The sequence below is a fragment of the Protopterus annectens genome, chromosome 10.part0 (genome assembly GCF_019279795.1).
Source record: "Protopterus annectens isolate FY-2018-M chromosome 10.part0, PAN1.0, whole genome shotgun sequence".
Taxonomy (NCBI): Eukaryota; Metazoa; Chordata; order Ceratodontiformes; family Protopteridae; genus Protopterus; species Protopterus annectens.
Genome location: NC_056744.1, coordinates 117,947,037 through 117,968,652, shown reverse-complemented (window position 1 = coordinate 117,968,652; position 21,616 = coordinate 117,947,037). Strand labels below are relative to the sequence as shown.

The window sequence follows — 21,616 nt, the reverse complement described above, 5'->3', positions numbered from 1 at the left end:
ACATGTAAGCCTATTTAGAACCCTGCTGTCAACTTTTGTTGCAGTCTCTTTAACTCTGTGCAAGCCATTTTGTATTTAAAGCATGTGTAGGAAGTAGGAACATCTTGTTCAGCTTCTCCAGTACAGCACTTTCTACATTTCCTTTGCTGTGTTCAAAGTGGCTTCTTCCTGCAATGCCTTTTTAAATTTTATCCCTATCCCAAATAAAACCAAGACTCACTCCTCCAAAGGCAGGAGACCTGTCTGGTGGACCCCAGCCATAAATAACCTATGCAACAGAAGAAGGAAGCTACTACATGATAGAGCAAAATCCCAAAAAGGGAAGGCATCTCTGATCAGTACTAGCAAGAAACTACGATCCCTCATAAAATCATCTAAGGCCAGCTTCGAAAGAAACATTGCACAAGATGCTAAAGATAATCACAAGGCCTTCTTTAGTTATGTCAGGAACCTGGGTGGCAACTCCTAGATATGCTCTGAGTTAGTGCAAAATGACAAAAAATACACTGAACCCACAGACATTGCCAACATCTTGGCAGACAGGTTCAGTGCAAACTTCTCCCCCCCCTTCTCCCCCAAAAGAGCAAATGTCTATCCCAACAGAGTGTAGCCTCTCTGACATCACAGATGCACAGGTGAGAGCTGCCCTCTCCAAAGCAAAAAACACAGCATCAATGGGACCGGAAGGTGTCCCGGGCTGCATCTTACACGAGCTCCAAGAAGAACTGAACCCTCACGTAAAGTCACTGTTCAATCTCAGCCTTACTACAGGGTATGTACCCAAGGAATGGTGTACAGCAACAGTGGTCCCACTCCACAAAGGTGGTGCCACAACGGATCCCGGAAACTATAGCCCTATAAGCCTGACTAGCCTGGTCTGCAAAGCTATGGAGTGTATCATCATGGAACTCATAAACAAAGACATTGGGAACCTCCAAACACTGGATCCTACCCAATTTGGCTTTGTTAAGGGCAGATCTTGCCTCTTGAACCTGGTCAACTTCTTTGAAACAGTCACCAAGGCCATAGATGAAGGGAAGGTAGTCCACACAGCCTACCTGGACCTCGCAAAAGCCTTCGACACAATACCCCACTCGGGCATCATAAATAAGCTCACCAGCTTAAATATCAACCCCTATGTCACAAGATGGGTTGCAAACTGGCTCAGGATAGAACCCACATGGTCAGAATTGCAGGTGCCATGTCAGACTCTAAACCAGTTACAAGTGGCGTCCCACAAGGCTCAGTCCTGGGACCTCTCTTGTTCGGTATATATTTCTCTGAGGTACAGGCTAACACGGAGGACTATGGCTGACCAAGTTCGCAGATGACTGCAAACTGGGTGCCATAATCGACTCACCAACTGACACAAGCATCCTCCAAAAGGGTCTCACAGAGACGGATAACTGGTGCCAGAGCCATGGCCTAAAGCTAAATGCCAAAAAGTGCATAGTCATCCCCTTTGGGAAAAACAAAGTGCCCACAAATTACCACATAGGTGGTAATCCATTAAGTGCGGAAGAAGTAATTAGGGATTTGGGGACCCAAGTAGATAGCAATCTCTCCTTTGACAATCACGTTGCCAAAGTGGTTAGAAAGACCTTCTATATAGCCCACCTTATCACGAAAGGGTTCACATCTAGATCAAGAGAGGTTATTGTGCCCCTCTACTCATCACTCATCAGGCCAATAATTGAATACAGTGCCCCATTTGGGATGTACCTTACCCGACACCTGCAGCAACTGGAAAGACCCCAAAAGTACCTCACCAAGAGGATCAAGGGACTCAAACAGATGCTCTACGCAGTTAGGCTAAAGAAACTCCAACTCTACTCAGTTGCTTACCGCCTACTCAGAGGCGATCTGTGCCTGACGTATAAAGCCATGTCCAACCCAGAATTAATGGACATGCTCCACCTCAGGAAATCCAAATCCCTTACAGCTACACGCTCCAGGGACTTAAACCTCAGCACAGAAATAAATAGGACATGCTGAAGGGACAGATTCATATCCCAGAGGCTCCCCTCACTCTGGAAGAAAATCCCAATCCATGTTAGGCAGAGCCCCTCAATGACCCTCTTCAAGAGAAATCTTGACGAGTGGATGGGAGTAGGTTTACCCCTGACGTCTCTTCTGTGCCCCTACTAAACAGAGGCACAGTAAACTAACCTTAAAAGGGCTATCTTCTGTGACCTACTATACAGAGGCACAGTCAACTAATCTAAAAGGGTGGCAAAAGCCAAACACACTCTGGCTAGGCTTATAAATGCCCTAGGGCAGATAGCCTAGTATCAACCTATGAACCATCTTACCTGAAGGTTTGCCAACTCTGGAGTTGGCTAACCTTCAGGTAAGATGGTTCATAGGTTGAGACAGAGAGTACTGCCTCCTTTTCTTCCAGCACAGAAAACTGAGGCTTCAGTGTGTAAATTTTCCTGGAAAAGTCACTTCATAAGAGTTTTGTTTTGTGTCAGTTGCTGTTGCTCTCTTATATAATTTTTTATTCCCTTTTTTCATGAAGTTGATGCAAAGAACCCTCTTTTTTTGCTTAGATTTCCTGTATTTTGGTTCATCAGGAATATTATTATGGATCTTTTCAAGATTATCTTGTCTTTCAGCATGCACTACCTTCTATTTCTGTCTTTTATGTTGCTTTCCTTCTACTTACACATGAATGAAAACCACTCTCTCACCCCCTTTTTCTTCTATGTTGCTGTCCTGAAAAGTGTATCTCAGAACACATTTTATTTTAGGTTTTATTTTTCTGTTTACTTATAGATACCTGATTCCTAGAGTCTTCTCTTATTTGATTTTCTGTCTTGCACTGACAGAAATAGGTTTATAACTCTGCCCAGGTACTGTTTCTTCCTCTTTCATTACGCTGGTGAAATCTTTCTTATTCTCATGGTTGTTCTCCTCAAAAATCACTTACCACTTAAAATTTTCATAACTTGGGATATCTGCTTTAACTTGTCACACATTTTACAAGTCTGCTAAGAGTGTGCTATTTCTATATGTCCTACCTTCACTCTCTTAGATTACACACTTTCAGTGACTGATTCCTTTTCTCCAGTGATGCTGGCCAGTTCTACTTCCTCCTTTGTAGCACTTTCAGGCTATCAGTTGATACCTTTGCTGTCTACTTTGCAACACTTTCAGGCTGTAGTGATTTTCAACATGTTTAGGTTAAAGTATTTTAGATTGCATGTCTATTTCTTGTATTGGTTCTGTTCTACCATTGGTGAGGACTGACATATTTCTTTAAATGGGGTACTTTCTTATTCTCTATGCAACTTTAGACAAGTATTTATGCATTTACATTTTTCTAACACTATGCTTTCATCTTTTATGATTTCATATACTCTAATGATTGCATCTGCCAGTTGCTTCCTCTTCTCCTATGTTAAGCAGAGGCATGTCAGTAGGCTCATTTACTTGACAGCTTCATTCTCCATGCTGATAATGTTTATCTAAAGGACTAATTTCCTCCTATTGTTTAAACAAATCTTTTGAAAGTGGGGAAAATCTTTCCCTGGTATCATGTAATTTGTTAAATTGTAAACTATAGCAACAAGATGAATGACTTTCTCTAATACAGTTTGTACTTCTGGCTGAGGATTGGGATACTATCTATTGTCTCCATAAATGCACACTGTTATGACCACTTTATTAATAATGGTATTCTTGTCATATGCATACTGTTTCTTTATCAGGGTGACTATACTGCTGGAATCTGCAGACCTTGTAGCTCTCTGTCATTGGTTAAGATATTCAACAACTGGGAACTTCCAAGATGGCTGAACATTGAGTAACAGCTTAATTCTAGCTCTCCCAGTGTGAAAACAGAATCTCAGCAGTGAAGGCCAGTAGACTTTTATGTTTCTGGGTAAATTTCAGTAACTGGCTAGTAGGTACAGTGTCTGGATATCAGGAAAAAAGAAATACAGAGGACCTGAAAGAAAATCAAACACAAAAGGTGATGAAAAAACACTGACTGGGAAAAGTTCTTCAGCTGTTCAGCAAAAAGCAGTGCAACCTCCAAACATGATTTCCAGTGACCTAGAGAAAAGTTTAAGACAACTGTACACAGACCTGGTTAAAATAAACAAAACACTGATGGAGTATATCAACTCAAAAAAGTGGAAAAATGGAAGAAGCTTTAAACAGATATTCAGATGAGGTGATAAAACTGCAAAAATCGGAGGTCAAAATGAAGAAAAGGCTGGCTGAATATGAGACTGCTCAAGAAGAGATGTTTCAAAAAATAATAGAAATAGAGGACTGAGCACATAGGGAAACCTGAGATTTTCAGCTCTACCAGAAGAGCTGGAAGGAACAGACTGTATTCCTTTTATGAAAGCACCTGGGCTGGTATTCCACAGCAGGAGGAGTTAGTTGAAAGTTCATATCATGTGTATGCTCCACACCTGGCTATGAGAAAGCAACCTAGAGCTGTGGCAGAATGACAAAGTACTAAAAATGGGAGACATAGTAGTTGTGAAAAATGATTACTCATTGTACACCAGGCAGAAGATGAGTACATTTATTCTACTATTCAGGGAATGCTGAGAAGCTGGTGTGAGTCAACCTGCTGTACCTAGTTATCTTCAAAATATTCTTCCTTGGAGGGACAAAATCATTTTTGATGAAGTCCATACTAAAGAGAAAATACAAACGTATGTCCAAAAAAGTGAGCTGTGAAACAGAAGGAGATTCTGCTTCTTGTCTATTTTTTGGTAATAAAGACCACAGAGAGACAGTGCTAGTGAAATCTTTTCCAATGTTTCTATGGAAAATGCTGGAGAAATGGAAGGGAGTACAAGAGTTAACTAGAAAAATCTAGAGTAAATTGGAAATGAAGCAGAGACACGATTTGGGAGATGGAGATTAACAGGAATAAAACCAGTTATTTGGAAATTGACAAATGTGTGATTACAAAGCAATAATTAAATGTCTAAAATATGACAGAACAAGAAAATCTGGAAATATCAGACTTTTTTGATCTTTGTTGGACTTGTGGGGGAACTCTAAAGCATATCCTCTCTTTCATGTCATCAATGTTCAGAAAAATACTTAGGGGAGAGGAAGAGGAGGGAGAAAGTTAAATGTAAATAATAATAGTGTATGCTTTTATTTGCATGCTATAAAGTAAAGTTTTCTCAGTTATTTTATGTGTAATGGGAATGCTATTGTAAACAGGTGCTCCTATTTTTTTGTCCTTGTTCAGTTTTAAGAAATGTAGTCACTGCAATGTAAAAAAAAAGAAGAAAAGTCTGGTTAAAACAGCATGACAAAAGAAAAAAATAATGTTCTTTTTCTCATGCTTGCACGTGGCAATGACTGGATTAAGGCCCTTAGCTTTATCTTGTAAGAAGTTTTAAGAGAAAGCAGGTAAATTAAAGAGAATATTGAATATTATACGTTTTTTTCTAGCAAATAAATGTATGCTTAGTGGCAATTCTGTATATGGTCCTCATGGTCTCCATAGAGACAATCTGATAAAGAGAAATTGGCTTGGAGATGATGTTCTCTGAAAGCATTCAGCTGTTTTCCCAGCTGGGAGAGCAATAAAGATTAGACAAAACCAGACAGCACTTAGTAGAAGCACAGGCTGCACCATGCATCTTAGCATGGATAACCTTTCTTTTAGGTTAACCCAGGGCTGTGAGTGTGGCTGTCGGTTTGGGATATTTGTTCCTATTAGGAGGTAAAACTTCAATATTTGTAGATATACATAGTTTTGTGTGTTAGTATTTTTAATGATGTGAGGTATTGGCAGCTATGCCAGGAGAAGTAGGGCAGTGGATGTGTAACATATGCCAGCATAGATAGCTGGAGTTTTGTAAATAATTATATGTCATTTGTATCTCAAACTGATTTGTACAGGTTCTTGTGTTGGAAATGTATTTGTAAAACTGCTCGTGTTAAAAATGTACCAACAGTGGGTCTTGCTGGACAGAATAGAAATGCACCTGTATATCAGACTGTATTGTAACTGTTGAAATGAATATATTGTATCAGAGGATAATGGAAGAGAGAATCTAGCTAACTTTTCAAACAGTCTGAAATTTAAATTACCTGGTTTAGGCCATAAAGATTGTATCTTACAGTTCTGATTGCAGTGAGAGATGCCATGTTTGTGAAAAGCAGGACTAGGAATCCTACTGTATTGTCTTTAGGGATGAACTAATTGCTACCCTGGAAGGATGGAAGTTTTGAAATGGTTTTATAGCTTCCAGCTGCTATAACACATCTCAACAAAGTTCTGTGTGTGTGTATTATTGACGCATATATGCTAGAGTCTGGTTCAGTTGCTAGTAAAGGGAGAAGTGTGGGAACCAGAAGTCAGATGACCAGATGTGCATGATGTCATTCTGTAATCCAGCACTGAATGATGTTTTAATACTAGATGAGACAGAAGTCTCAGGGCAGTCTGTTTTTGAAACCTGACAAAGAAGGAAGGACCACTCACCTACTTCACCTTGTCTTGTTCTAGTAAGTAAACTAGGGAACAGTAATTCTTTAGATCAGTCAGGAAAATATAGTGAGATTAGTTAAGTGCTGTTCTTCTGCATCTCTGTGACTCTATCCATCTGTATTATTTTTAATATTTCCTGTGAGTGAAACTCTAGTGTTTATCGTAAATAAATATTCAGTATTTTCATGTTCTTTTTATCATCTATTATTAACTATATTTAAACTTTTCATTGTGGCTGGTCTTTTAGAGAATATTTTAACCTTTGAGAGTACTTATATTTATTTGGCGACACTGTGGACGCTCCTAAAAGCCTTGCTACATTAGTCAAACACTACTATTTGTATTAGTATTAACTTTACTCAGTATAATTGGTACCCTTTTAAGAGGTTTAGAGTAGTTGGCTGGTGGCAGTATAACTACCTTATAGTCTGGGCAAAGGTAGCAGAGCTAGTAAGTCTGTGCCAGCCTTTCCCAGGGTGTGTGTGTGAGTGTGTGTATGTGTGTGTGAAAATCAGATCTCAGAAAGTGTGTGTGTGTGTCAGTAACCTGGAGCAGGGACACAGAACAATGGTTTCACAGAGAGAGTGGTGGAGGACTTGGCTTGGAACACTCGGCTGAGGACTCAACTATACAGCTGTGCTAGTGGGAAGTCTTATTGGGGGCCTGGAGATAGAGAGGGAAACCCAACCCACAGAGTGAGTGTGTTCTCTGTGTGCTCTTAAGGGAAGTTGTGCTTGGTTAATAGGTTTTAGGGAGGCATTAGTGGTCGCTTTTTTTGAGGGCTTTCAATAAAACAAAAAGTTTTTTAGATGTGACATAGGCTCAAATGGAGATGACAAGAAACAACTGTATAAAAGTTCAACCTGCCAAACAGCATATGCATGTAACACAAAAGCTGGAAATAGACATTTAACAAAAAAGCTGTTATACATAAAAGGTGGGAATAATAAAGTTTTAATACAATGATGCTATCTGTAATGTATTTAAATATCAGATAAATATGAAAAAGAAAGAGTAGTGAGCTATATTAAAAATGTATAGTGCAAATAGCTATGCTACAGGACACACACTTAAAAAACTTAATGTGAATTTGATAAAGAAAGTTTTCATGATGGTTATTCAGCAGAATACCTGGGATAAAGGAAAATATATGGGTACTTATATTAATTGCAAGAGGAGTTGTAGTACTGACAGAAGAAGATAAAAAGATAATAATAGTAGATTTGTGGTACTAAGGAGCTACTAGCAAGGGAGGAGGATTACACTGGAGTGTATTTATATTCCACCTAAAACTGCTATAATGGAGCTTAAGAAAATTCTGGGAGAAATAATCAACTTTCAGCAAAAAATATTACCTATAGGTGGGGACTGGAACTTGGTTTGCAGCAGTGAATAAGTGTCTGGGAGCCCAGAAGGAAAAGTATAATAAAGCAGATTAAACTTTTGAAGAAATTTATGAAAATATTTGGCATGGAATATGTGAATTTAGTAATATGAGTCTGGAGTGAATTTACAAATTATTCCCCAAGCTACAAAAACTGGTCTAGGCTAGACAGAATTTACATTTCACAGAACATGTGCATTTAATTGAAGGTCTTGATACACACCCAATAACTATTTCAGATCATGTGCCAATAATACCTAAAATAAAAACACAGGGATCACCACACTGCCACTGTGGTCAGAAAGTCCTTCTATGTGGCACATCTCATTACTAAGGGTTTTGCATCCAGGAAGAAAGATGTCATTGTCTCCCTCTACTCTTCCCTCATTAGGCCAATCATCGAGTACAATGCCCCATTTGGCATGTACCTCACTAGACACCTACAACAACTGAAGAGGCCGCAAAAGTACCTCATAAAGAGGCTTTAAACTTTTGTGCTATATGGACAGACTCAAAAAACTCCAACTATTCTCTGTCTCATATCGCCTACTTAGAGGCGATCTCTGCTTGACTTACAAAACCATGTCTGACCCAGCTCTGTTAGAAATGCTAAATCTAATGAAATCCCAATCCCTCCACACCACACGCTCCAGAGACCTCAACCACATTACCACAATTAACAGAACATGCTGGAGGGACAGGTTCATAACCCAGAGACTGCCCATGCTATGGAACAGACTTCCCATACATGTCAAGCAGAGCACCTCGCTGACCCTCTTCAAGAAAAATCTTGATGAGTGGATGGGAAACAGAAAATTCACCCTGGGGATAACACCAGTGGCTCTACTTGACAGAGGCACTGGAAACTAAGGTCGGGTGGCACTATGCCAGGGTAATCCTATGGCTATGCTTGTAAGAGGTATTAGAAATATTTCAAAAATTCTATAAAAGTCTGTATAAAGCAGAGAAATATGGAAATCAGGAAAAGGTGCAAATGGAAATGTTTATGGAAGAATTAAATATGCCAAGGTTAGAGGTAGATGATGCTCAATTACTTACAGTTAGAATAGGAGGAGATGATATAAAATGGTTATGTATAACCAGTCTACAGGAAAGTCCCCAGGAATACATGGTATTCCTGTGGAAATTTGGACGCTAGGATGGAAACAACTGATAAATATTTGGAAGGTTTTGTTTAACATATTTTAAGAGGAGTAGAAGTACCAACTTCCTGGAAGAAAGCTGTAGTAGTAGTAATACCATCAGATCCAGCTTCATACAGACCCATTTCAATACAAACATGATTATAAAGTGTTCATGTCTATAATGGTTAAAAGAATGGCAAATGTGATGCCAAAATTAATAGATGTGGATCAGTGTGGCTTTGTGGAAGGGAGGCAAACATGACAGCATTAATGGAACACTGATGATCCAGAGGGAAGCAGAATGTAAGAAAATACCACTGTTGTTGGTGGGTCTTGATGCAGAGAAAGCATTTGACAGAGTAAGCTGGGACAAAAAATCAGGAAATAGGTAACAAACTTCAAATACACCAACACCAGTCACTTCAGACACCACCAACAAGCTGTGCATTCAGTGAAAGTCCTGTAGGATCCAATGTAAGCATTAAAAACCAGTTCCAGTCACGAGCTAAACCATCACACTTTTATGAAAAAAAATTAGCTCTTTAGTTCTGATAATATGGAACTTCATCAGAATAATGTGCACTTCCACAATCCAAGATTTTATAGCTCTTGAAACTCCACCCCCCCTTAATTCAGTGTTAATAAATAGATTAATTGCAGCAAAAGCAATTATATCTTAGTACAAAATACAAACTATAAAGTGTAAAAGGCACTAGATTGCAATAAATTTTAAGTTAAAAATAGTAAATATGTAGATATAAAAACTGCATAAGTAATCATAAACCCTCCTTAAAGGATAAGTCAGTGTGTAACCTTATAGATAAAATGCATGGAAGATAATTGTCTCTGATGAGGAACTTAAAGGGGTTGTAGGTGAGGTACCCCATTTTGTGTTTAGGAATAACCATAACTTGAAGCAGCTTTTATGTAATAAGATGGATAATTGTACTTCTGTGATATCACAAAGAAAAGGCACTCATCTGTGTCGAAGATGTACTTGTAAGTACATCTGTAAAGATACTGCCTTTGTACATACATACCAGAATAAGATATATGTTTTTGAAGAGTATACGGACTGTACTAGTAGAAATATAGTCTATATGGCCACATGTGACTCCTGTGATTCCTTTTATGTGGATAAAACCACTAGGCAATTAAAGGAAAGGGTGTTTAAACATATGAGTTATATCAGATTGCAGGATGTGAAAACCCCACTTTATAAGCACAGTCAAGAAAATAAAGGACATTGTTTTTATTTTAGGGTGATACAAAGCATTGGAATTAACAAAAGAGGGGGGATATTAGTAATGTGGTAGAGAAAGCTGAGATGACTTGGACTGGCAGGTTGCAGGCATACAAGCCTCCGGGGCTGAATGGCTATCTCCCCGTGAAACCTGTATTGAAAGGGAGAAGGCTAAGGAGGCGTGTTTAATGTTTTGATGATGTAAAGGATGTTGTTATCGAATAGTATGTTGATTGGTTAGATTTTATTAAGTTTTTTGAAGCTTTGTATGTGAATGGATCTGATGAAGGATCAGTCAATCCGAAAGCGCTTATCCCATTAATAAAATTTTCTGCTTTTTAAAGTGGCATTGCATTTGTGATAACCTGGCCGTGGTGGCTGTGTTGATTATTTTATTGAATCTCTATATATATATTTGTGTGTATCATATATATCAGTGTGTATATATATATATATATATATATATATATATATATATATATATATATATGTGTGTGTGTGTGTGTGTGTATAAAATCTCTCTCTCTCTCTCTATATATATAGAGAGAGAGAGATACAGATGGATGCGCATATAAATATATATCTTTGTACTGTAGAGCACAGACCTTATAACTTTGTCAGAAATTCTCTCTAATTTGTATAGGTTTTGTTGAATATTCAAGACTAATCATTTTTTTGTTGAATGCATAGCTCTCAACCTTTTATCTCCAAAATGAAGAACACTAGCATTTATAACGTGGAACAAATGGGCAAAATGTGGAACACATACTAATGGCTTACTAACAACTTGAACTAGGAAGGTAATAGGATGGTTAAAATACTCTGGTTTTACTTATAAAAAGATCTTTTAATTAATTAGTATGATTCTTTGCTATTTACCATAGATATCAGTTAAAAACTTCCTAACACTGAACGATATAGAGAGGATCAAATTTATCTGTGCCCTTATTCAGGAATGGTGCCTATTCCTGTCACAGTATTAAAACCCGTAAATATTTGTATAAATTTAAAAAATAGATAAAAACCTAGTTAAGGAATCCCTCAGGGCGTGCATCATTTGTGCAGCATCTGGGATTTTACGAATGCTCTATTCTTTGTTTATCACTAGACAAACGGATCTAGTCCTGATTAAAAACTCACTCTCCACCTTAGTATTGCAGGACACCTGCCTACTGTTGCACCTGTTCTTACATTAACAAAGTGATTACTAAATAAAAACGCACTTCATCTTAGATCAAGTGATTTGCAACGATTATGTGAGAAATTGAGAAACAAAAGTACATTTGGCAGGTGCACTTCATGGTAGCAGGCTTTACAGATTAAGCTGTACAGTAAGTAGCCTACACAGAACTTGCATCCCTCCAACATGATAGTGGGAACGAGGTGAACTAATAATAAACCAAATAAAGTGGTGTTAAAGGGAACAGAGATTGTGGCTCCTGTACATATGGAAAGGATGATGCAAAACAATTACAAACTGTGCTATGCAGAGAGCTTTAAGAGGGACATGAAACTAACCCCCCCTCCCATCCTCGCGTAAGCGGAAGGGAGGGGGAATCTGTCGATTGCTGCTATGACATTCATTACCTCTGCCTTTCTTACCAGGTAGTTAGTACCTGTGTTAGCTAGAAAGAATCATCTTTCTCCAAAGTTCCAGTTTTGCAGTGAAGTTACAAAAAGAAGCTACACACTACATTTCTGTTTAGCTGCAGCACCCCCGTTTGGGGAGGGGGTGGCATCGAGGGGAGGGCTTTCTTTACAGAAGAAGAAAGGAATGTGAATCTATGTGGGGGAGGGAGGACGCTACCAACATAAAAAAAACTTTTTTATTCCCCCCAGTCAATGCACTTCAACCCGTTCTTTGAACAGGCACTAACCCACATCTGGAAGGGAAGCTGCTTCAGTAAGTCATTATGGATGCAGTATTTTGGGGTGTTTTTCGGTGCATTTGTGAGTAGAATTTCTAACCCCCCCCCCCTTCGCCACTAAACACCCCCCATACACTCCCAGGCAGAAAAAAAGAGGTGAAAGTGCAAAAGGAAGTGCAGGCGCTGCCATTTTTTCTCCTTTTCCAAACCGATTGTTTTTTTTTTTTTCTGTGTGAAAAAACTAGGATAGGAGTCTGCCGAGTCGGCTGAAGAGGGAAAGAGCACATCCCTGAGAGAGGCGACTTAATCACTGGGTTATTTTCCTTGTACCGTCTGTAGCTACGGCGGCGCTGATCGGATCGCCTGTGGGGGGTCCGGGAGGTGACTAGCATGGAGCGGATCAGTGAACAGCCCCAGCCTCAGCCATGCATTCCCGGGGGCTCTTATACGTACCAGGTGAGCCGGCACAGCGCCGAAATGCTGAGCAACCTGAACCGACAGCGCAAGAGTGGCGGTCGTTTCTGTGATGTCCTGCTACGTGTGGGCGAAGACAGCTTCCCGGCGCACAAAGCCGTGCTGGCGGCCTGCAGCGAGTATTTTGAGACTGTGTTCAGTTCACAGCCAGATACAGGGGAAAACAAGGAACTAGAAATGCACACAATAAGCTCAAAGGTGTTTAGAGACATTCTGGATTTTGCCTATACTTCACGTATTGTGGTGCGTTTGGAGAGTTTTCCGGAGTTACTAACAGCCGCCAAATTCTTACTTATGAGGTCAATAATTGACATTTGCCAGGAGGTTATAAAACAGTCTAACGTTCAGATTTTGGTGCCACCTCCACCTGTAAGAGGTGATATGATGTTGTTCCGGGCAGGGACTGCAGTTACTGATCTGGGCTTCCCTTTGGACATGACCAATGGACCAGGATTGGGTGGCACTGCTGGTTCTGGAATGGGCCATCCTCAAGATGGAGACCTCCCACGTTCAGCTGTCCCCCCAATGGCTACTTCTAGTCCATCTGTCTTGCCAGCATTGCCATCTGTAGATCGGCTACCTGCAGTGCTGCCACCAGGATCTCCACAGTTGTCCTCAAGCTCATTTCACAGTGTGGTTGGCAGCACTTCAGGGGGCTCAAGCAAAAGAGGCAGGGGGCGACCTAGAAAAATGCTTGGTATGGACTGCATGATGTTTGGAAGCTCAAGCCTCCCAAGGGAGACTGGTGTTTTTCCCTGTGGACTTTGTGGAAAAATTTTCACTGATAGCAGCCGTCTACGGAACCATGAAGCGCAACATAATGTCACCAGCTTGCAGCTGGGCTTTGGAGACAGCCAGCAAAACAGACTGGGGGATAATGGAATGCCTGCTATGGACGAAACCCCTCGAAAAAGAGGGCGAGTAAGGAAGCAAGTGGGCTGTGAAGTTTGTGGAAAAATCTTTCGTGATGTATACCATCTGAACAGACACAAGCTGTCACACTCTGGTGAAAAACCATACTCATGTCCTGTCTGTGGACTGAGGTTCAAACGAAAGGATCGTATGTCATACCATGTTAGGTCCCATGATGGATCAGTAGGAAAACCCTATGTCTGTCAGAACTGTGGAAAAGGTTTTTCTAGGTAAGCCAAGTTGTTTTGTTTATTGTTGTAGCTGCACTACATTTATCTGTATGGTGGTTGTGTCATTAGAATTTCATGTATACTAAATGTGTTTTGTAACAGTCTCAATGAAGTGGAATAAATAGCAGTAGTGTAATAACCTCACACTAGAGAACTTTAAGCCTTCCTCCTGCATGTAAATGACAGAAATAACAAAAGTGGAAAGCGCACTTGATTCCCTTTGTTGATACGTTGATGTATTTTATGCTTTTACTAAGTGATTGATAACTGATTTACTGATCCTCGTTCAGCAATGTGAACAAGACAAGAAGTAATACTTTCAGAACTGTGTACGGAGTGAGAATTGCTTTATGTACCCCGAATATGCAGAGTTTATGAAAACTTCAGTTATGTAGTTTGTAGAAATTTTTTATTTTTGTTTTGGTATATGTTTGAATCTTTATAATGACTTGAGCAATGTAATTAATGTAGAGAAGCTGCTGTGTGATTTAGAATTGCATGCTTGGATGGGTACCAGTTATTCATGGTTAACTGTATTTTTTTCCCTGTTGGGTCATTTTTGTGTTTGTGGACGTAAGGGTATTGTCTACTTTTGTAATTGTGGAGCTGACTGTAGGTGAAGGGCGGCAGAGGTGCAGCTTGTAAATGTAGCTGGATAATATCTATATGTGAAAGTGCCTTTGTCAAGTTTGAGTTATAAAAAGAATTTTCATTTGAGCGCCAAGCAATTCTGCATTGAATGGTGTCATGTTCTGGCTTTTGTCACTTTGTTTCCAAAGTACACACAGCCTGGTTATAATTGAGGAGTTTTAGGGATGGTCTTGTTTCCTATTACAATGTAAGATGGAGCATAGCTACAGGAGATTGACTGAAGTTGGAGAAGGCCTTGGAAACATTTTGAGATGTGGTAAGGTAGTCCAGCATAGCAGTGTGTTGTTTGAAGTTGATTGGGTTATCTTCAAGTACGCTTGCTTGGGTGATGGAATTCTTTCTGCTCTTGTATATTATTGGCTTGAACAGAACCGTTCTTAAAATTACTCAAAACAAAAATTCTTATTTAACAGTGAAGTTAATAGTGGCTGAAAGTGTCTTGTAGAAGTCCACAATCCCAGTTAACTAACAAAAAGTGGATCATGTATAGTATGGTATTGCCCAAATAATTTCAACTGCTTATACATAGCTGTCATACTATATTACGTTCAGTAGAGTACTAGTAGCAAAGACCAGAATTTGACAAGAGTTTATACTTGCACACCTTTATTTATATACTTTTATTTATAATTTGTTTACCTGGGTACTTGCTCATTTACTGATCCCAAATGACCATATCAGGCTCAGCCTGGGTAACATGAATAAGAACAGAAAGTTAGTAGATTTATTATTTATTTGTTTAACATTTGTTTACCAGGATGGTCCAACTGGACAGCTGGTGAGCGTTTTTAGCGGAGTCCTGTGGGGAAAAGCCCCAGAAAAAAATACAGAATATAAACAAAATATATATATATATATATATATATATATATATATATATATATATCGGTAACGGGTCTACTTCATTTGGTCGACAACTCCTATGACTGACACTCATTTGCCCGACAGCTCATTTGGTCGGCAAACATTCTAGGAGGGCCCACACCCACTAATGTGGGGCTGTGCCCCACACCCCAACTATATATAACAACTCCACGGTCGCACAACAGTGGGGAGGGGGGCAAATCCCAGGTTTTTGCCTTGAATACTTTTTGTCGACCAAATGAGCTGTCGGGCAAATGAGTGTCAGTCATATGAGTTGTCGACCAAATGAAGTAGACCCATCAGTAACACAGGTTACAAATATAACAGGTTAATACAGAGGAATTACATACAAGAATAAGTGTACTACTCTGTAGTCATGTAGCACTGTAATATACTATAAGTATGCAAACATTTACAAAATGTAAAAAGAGGGTGAAATACAGTAGAATGTTTGAGTGGACTCTCCATAAGCAGAATGGGAGTACAGAGAGGTCCTCCTGCAAATACCCTCCATTAGCAGATTGGGTCTCCTGCAGATACCCTCCATTAGCAGATTGGGAGTTTAGGGAGGTCCTTTGCAGGTACGTAAATAATTGGTGTGTAGGTATGATTTTAACTGGATTTTGAAGGTGGTTGTACTTGTTTGAAGTTTGAGGTCAGGAGACAGGATATTCCAGTTTTTTGCAACTTCATTGGTGAAGAGAGAGTTGCCCGAGCTATTTATACATTGGATACTTTCTAGGAGGGCTTTGTTGGTAGATCGTAACTGCCTGTTAGGGTTGTAGAAGGTTATGAGGCCTGACAAGAGCAGGGTTTTTTCAGGATAGTATAGTATTTGATGTGCCAGGTTGAGTTGGTGGTATTGTAGTAAATTTGGGAATTCTAACCAGTGCAGTTTGTTCAGGGACTGGCAGTGGTGGGACCGTGATCTGGTGTTGGCAGCGAATCTGGCAGTTTTATTATAGCATGTGGAGAGTTTGATTAGGTCAGTTTTATTTAGGTTTGTTAGTACTGGACATCCATATAAGATAGTTCATAGGTTCGTACTAGACTAACTGCTCTAGCGAGCCTTTTTAAGCCTAGCCAATTATCCCTTGTAAGACTCAAACCCTGTACCTTGTGTTTGTAAGGCAAACACCTTAACCATTAGGCCACCCTCTAGCAGGTGGGTTCTGGCTATGGTGATTATAGCTTCTGAAGTTGGGTATCGTTTGCAGCGATATAGGGTCCTTAGCTTTCTGTGGACTTTGCCGACAGTGGGGGATATGTGTTTGTTGTACTTTAGTTGTTGGTCAAATGGTGAATCCAAGTAACTTAGCTTCTGGTACTGGGGTGATGAAAGTCCTATTACCTGAGGATATGGAGAAGGTAACATCCTGGGTTTTGGTAGGGTGGAACAGCATAAGCTGTGTTTTCTTTGGGTTTAATATTAGTTGGGAATTATTGAGCCAATATTCTATGTCAGTGAAGGATTGTTGTTTTTTTTTTGTTGTAGAAGTTTAATGTTGGATGCGGAGCAGATTAGGGTTGTATCGTCGGCATATTGGACAACTTTGGCACCTGTAGTTGCGGAGTGGAGTTGATTTGTAAAGATGTTGAAGAGGAGTGGGCCTAGGATGGAGCCTTGGGGTACACCAACTGTGACTGGTAGTGGGGGGGATAGGCAGTTATTCCATTTGACAGATTGATGGTGATTGTCCAGTTAGCTTTTAAACCACTGTATAGCGGGGCTGTCAAAGTTGAGATTGGAGAGGCAGATTGAGTTTATTGTGGGAAACTGTATCAAAGGCTTTGGATAAGTCTAGAAAGGTGGCCAAGTCAAGATTACCCTGGTTTTTGTATGTGTTTATTATGTTGGTGAAGTTAATTAGAGTGGTGGTGGTGCTGTGGGATGGACGGAAGCCATGTTGGGAGTTAAGTAGGAGGTTGTTGGAAAGAAGGTGAGTGAGACGTTGATGGTGAATACATCTTTCTAGGATTTTGGATAGTGGTGAGAGGATAGCAATGGGTCGATAATTGGAGAGGTTGGTGGCTGAACCTCCTTTGTGGAGGGGAATGATGTAGGAGGTTTTCCACAAGGTTGGAACAGTGTGTTCAGTGATGGATCTATTATTTATTAGTAGTGTGATCGGGTAGGCTATGGCTGTGGATGCTATTGGGAGGTATTTGGCCGGGAGATAGTCGGCAGCAAGGGTGGTAGGTTTGAGTTTTGCTAAGAGTTTTTGGATACTATACATTGGTACTGGTTTAAGTGAGAAGGGGGTAGACTTAGATTGTGGTGTGGGAAGTTGGAGGAGATTGTTGGGGTTAGTATTGTTTATTAGTTTAAGAATAGAAGTAGTAAAGTAGTCGTTGAAAGTGGAGGCTATATGTGTATTTGACCCGACTATAGTGGGTGGTGGAGTTCATAGGTTCATACTAGGCTATCTGCCCAAGGGCATTTATAAGCCTAGCCCATAGTTATGTGGCTTTCGCCACCCCTTTAGTTTGAATAAAAACTATGCCTATTATTTTGCTGTGCTTCTGTCAAGCAGTGACACTGAAGTAATCCCTGGGGTATATCTGTGATCTCCCATCCATTGGTCAAGATTCCTCTTGAACAATGCCATCGAGGTGCTCTGCCTCACATGTACCGGGATTTTGTTCCACAGCATAGGGAGTCTCTGGGTGATGAATCTGTCCCTCCAGCACGTTCTATTTATAACCGTGTCGAGGTTTGAGTCTCCCGCCCTTGTGGTTCTGAGGGATCTAGATTTTTTGAGGTGAAGCATATTCATCAAATCTGGGTTTGACATGGCCTTATATGTCAGGCACAGGTCACCTCTGAGCAAGCGGTATGAGACTGAATAGAGCTGGAGTTCTTTCAGTCGGGCAGTATAAGACATATTTTTGAGACCCTTTATCCTTTTGGTGAGGAACTTTTGGGGCCTTTCAAGCTGCAGCAGGTGTCGGGTCAGATACATTCCGAACGGGGCATTGTACTTAATCATGGGTCTAATGAGTGATGAGTACAGGGGGACGATGACCTCCCTTGATCTAGATGTGAATCCCTTCATGATCAGGTGGGCAATATAGAAGGTTTTCCTAACTACTTTAGCAACATGAGTGTCAAACGAAAGGCTACTGTCAACCTGGATCCCCAGATCCCTGATGACTTCTTCTGTGCTCAGTGGATTGCCACCTATATGGTAGCTAGGGGTAACCTTGTTTTTACCGAAAGGTATGACTATGCATTTCTTGGCGTTTAACTTTAGGCCATGGCTCTGGCACCAGTTATCCGTCTCTGTGAGGCCCTTCTGAAGGATATCTGTGTCAGATGTGTTTTCAACTATGGCACCCAGTTTGCAGTCATCTGCAAATTTTGTCAGCCATAACCCTCCTGTGTTTGCTTGTACTTCAGAAAAGTAGATGCCGAACAAGAGTGGACCCAGGACTGAGCCCTGTGGGACACCACTAGTGACAGGCTTTGAGTCTGACATGGCTCCAGCAACTCTGACCCTGTGGGTTCTGTCACTTAGCCAGTTTGCAACCCATCTTGTGATGTGTGGGTTTACATTCAAGCTGCTGAGTTTTTCGATGATACCTGAGTGGGGTATTGTGTCAAAGGCCTTTGCCAGGTCGAGGTAGGCTGTACGGACTGCCTTTCCCTCATCAATGGCCTTGGTGACTGTCTCGAAAAAGTCAACCAAGTTTAAGAGGCAGGATCTGCCTTTGACAAAGCCAAACTGGGTTGGATCCAAAGTCTGCAAGTTCCCTATGTCTTTATTTATGAGTTCCATTATGATCCTCTCCATGACTTTGCAGATAAGGCTTGTCAAGCTAATGGGCGGTAATTTCCAGGGTCGGTGGAGGCACCGCCCTTATGAAGTGGGACCACAGTGCGTAAATGCGCCACTCCTTGGAGTGCGTATCCTGAGGTGAGGCTAAGATTAAACAGCTGTCCTAATTGTGGGTTTAATTCCTCGTTGAGTTTGAAGCACACAGCCGGGGACACCATCCGGTCCCATGGATGCTGTGTTTTTGCCTTAGTGAGAGCAGTTCTCACCTGGGCGTTGGAGATGTTTGGGGGCTACAATCCTCTGGTATAGATATCTCTCCTTTTGGGGGCGAGGGGGGGAGAAGTGTGCACTGAACCTGTCAGCCAGTATGTTGGCAATGTGTAAAGGTTCAGTAATTTTCACATCATTTTGAACTAATTCTGAGCATATCTGGGAGTTTCCTCCTAGGTTTCTAACATAGCTAAAGAAGGCCTTATGATTGTCTTTTGAGTCCTTGGCGATTTTTCTCTCAAAATTTGCCTTGGATGATTTTATGAGAGCTCTTAGTTTTTACTTATGATGATCAAAGGTGTCTTACCTTTCAAGGATTTTGCTCTATCTTGTAGTAGCTTCCTCCTTTTGTTGTAGAGCTTGTTTATGGCTGGGGTCCACCAGACTGGACGCTTGCCTTTGGTACAGAGAGTCTTAGTTTTGTTTGGGATAGCTTGATCCATGCAGTCCTGTAGGTGCTGGTAGAAGGCATTTGTAAGTGATTCAGCGGTTTGAGTAATGTTTACAACTGGTTCAGGGGCCTTAAAGGAGACCACACTAGTTTTTAGAAGTGTGAAGTTGGCTTTTGAGAAGTTTTTCACTGTGGTCTTTTTTGTTTCAGGTGCGGGCGGGATGAGGACCTCCAGCGAGATTAGTTTATGATCTGATCTCACCAGTGAGGGGTATACTTCCGATGTTGAACATTTTGATCCCATGTTCGTGATGATGAGATCAAGTATGTTTTCTCCTCTTGTGGGGATGGTGACTAGTTGTTCCATGGCATTTGAGTTTATGAACTCCAGGAATCTTTGGGTTAGAGTGTTTGGGCTTGAGTAGTGTTCCCAGTCTATATTAGGGTAGTTGAAGTCACCTAGTATGATGGTGTTTGGAGATACATTTATTCCCTCCAATGTTTTCAGGAAGGCCATATGAGGTTCCTGAGTTTGAGAGGGTGGCCTGTAACATGCTACAAATTGCAGAGCAGTCTTGCCTATGGTTAATTGCACCTGGATGGTCTCCGATGCATCGTGCGTTGCCACCAACCTTGAGGTGTGGGTGTCCTTTATGAATATGGACACCCCCCTCCTTTCTTGGTGTTGTCCGGATTTTGGGGCCTGAACGCATGATATGAGGTGAAACCTGTTAGTGTTGTGGTGCTCTCAGGAGCCTTGAACCAGGTTTCTGTCACAGCACAGACATCGATGTTCTCCATATTGAGAAGGGCCTCGAGTGCGTGCATCTTGAGATTGAGACTTCTGGCGTTGAGCAGCATTACCCTTAGTTTTTTTTCTTTTTGGTGTTCTAGGGTGGTAGGTTTAGAATTTGAGCCTTGCCTAAAAAAGGCGCTATGGGGGTGGCAAGAGCCTTTGCCAATATCCGGAAGCCCAGGGGTGACAGGTGCAAGCCGTCCCTTGTGAAGCAGCGTGGCTTGTCCAGCATGTCATCCCAGGCAGACAGACATTGGATCCCCTTTAAATGACACCAGAATTTAAGCCAATTATTAAAGCTGATCATCTTATCACTGTATTGTGGCATCATTCTAGGTGAATCATCAAGGTAGGATACTGCTCAAGGTCAGGGTCATACCTGCCTGGGCTACATAATCAGAGAGCTCCTCGATGTCCCTTTTCATGTAGTCCAAGGAGGTACGTCTCAGGTCGTTGACACCAGCATGGACAATGACTGAGTCATACTTGTACCTGCTGTTGAGAGACCTGAGTGCTTGCGTTATGTGGCGGATTCTAGCGCCCGACAGGCAGCTTACTGTGAACAGTAACTTACTCAGTCTGGTGCGCGGGACGTCAGTGTGTCTGACTATGGAGTCACCAATGACAAGTGTGTCTGGCATTGTGTTTGGCCTTAAGGGCTGTGACTGTTTGACACTCTGACTGTGTGGTCTATGTGTTGCATGTGTTGGGTCCTGAGGTGGTAGTTGTTTGGGTGTCTGCTTTGGTGTGGCCTCTGCTGTTTTGGTAGATTTTTGATCAGAGCCTCCGAGTATGTCTTTGTGTGATTATGTGTATGATTTGAAGTTGTGATGGTACTATGTGTGACTGGGTATGTATTGTGTGTGGTTTCCTTCTCCTCCTGTCTGGTCTTGCCAGTCCTATGTTGAGAGAGCTCAGCCTCCAGTTTGGCCTTATAGTTGCATCTCTCGCATGTATTTGTGTTTTGTGGGAGAAGGAGAGGATTGTCTGTGTACATGAGGCAATTGTAACATTGCCTCAATATTCCCAGGTTCACCAGTTGAGCAGGAGAGGACACTAGCAACTGATCCCTCGACATACTAGAAGTAGTAGATAAAAAGACTTTCAAAGGACTCCGGGGGAAGTGGGTTT

The 21,616-nt window shown here is 41.1% G+C and overlaps 2 protein-coding genes and 1 long non-coding RNA gene across 3 annotated transcripts in view; 2 read left to right on the top strand and 1 right to left on the bottom strand.

The window, feature by feature from the left end:
- Nucleotides 1-21,616, top strand: part of NOL11 (nucleolar protein 11) — a 1,613,635-nt gene that overhangs the window by 838,221 nt on the left and 753,798 nt on the right. The window lies entirely within an intron of this gene.
- On the bottom strand, nucleotides 2,186-21,188 carry LOC122812992. The gene is made up of 3 exons (XR_006366616.1): nucleotides 21,056-21,188; nucleotides 18,276-18,279; nucleotides 2,186-2,196 (listed from the first exon to the last, which is right to left on the bottom strand). It is a non-coding gene; the product is annotated as an uncharacterized LOC122812992 (long non-coding RNA).
- On the top strand, nucleotides 11,853-13,741 carry PATZ1 (POZ/BTB and AT hook containing zinc finger 1). The gene has a single exon (XM_044085089.1). It carries the CDS (start codon nucleotides 12,509-12,511, stop codon nucleotides 13,736-13,738), a length of 1,230 nt encoding a protein of 409 aa, XP_043941024.1. The 5' UTR covers nucleotides 11,853-12,508; the 3' UTR covers nucleotides 13,739-13,741.

Coding starts and splice junctions, on each gene's coding strand:
- PATZ1 (XM_044085089.1), top strand. CDS start 12,509: ATGGAGCGGATCAGTGAACAGCCCCAGCCTCAGCCATGCATTCCCGGG.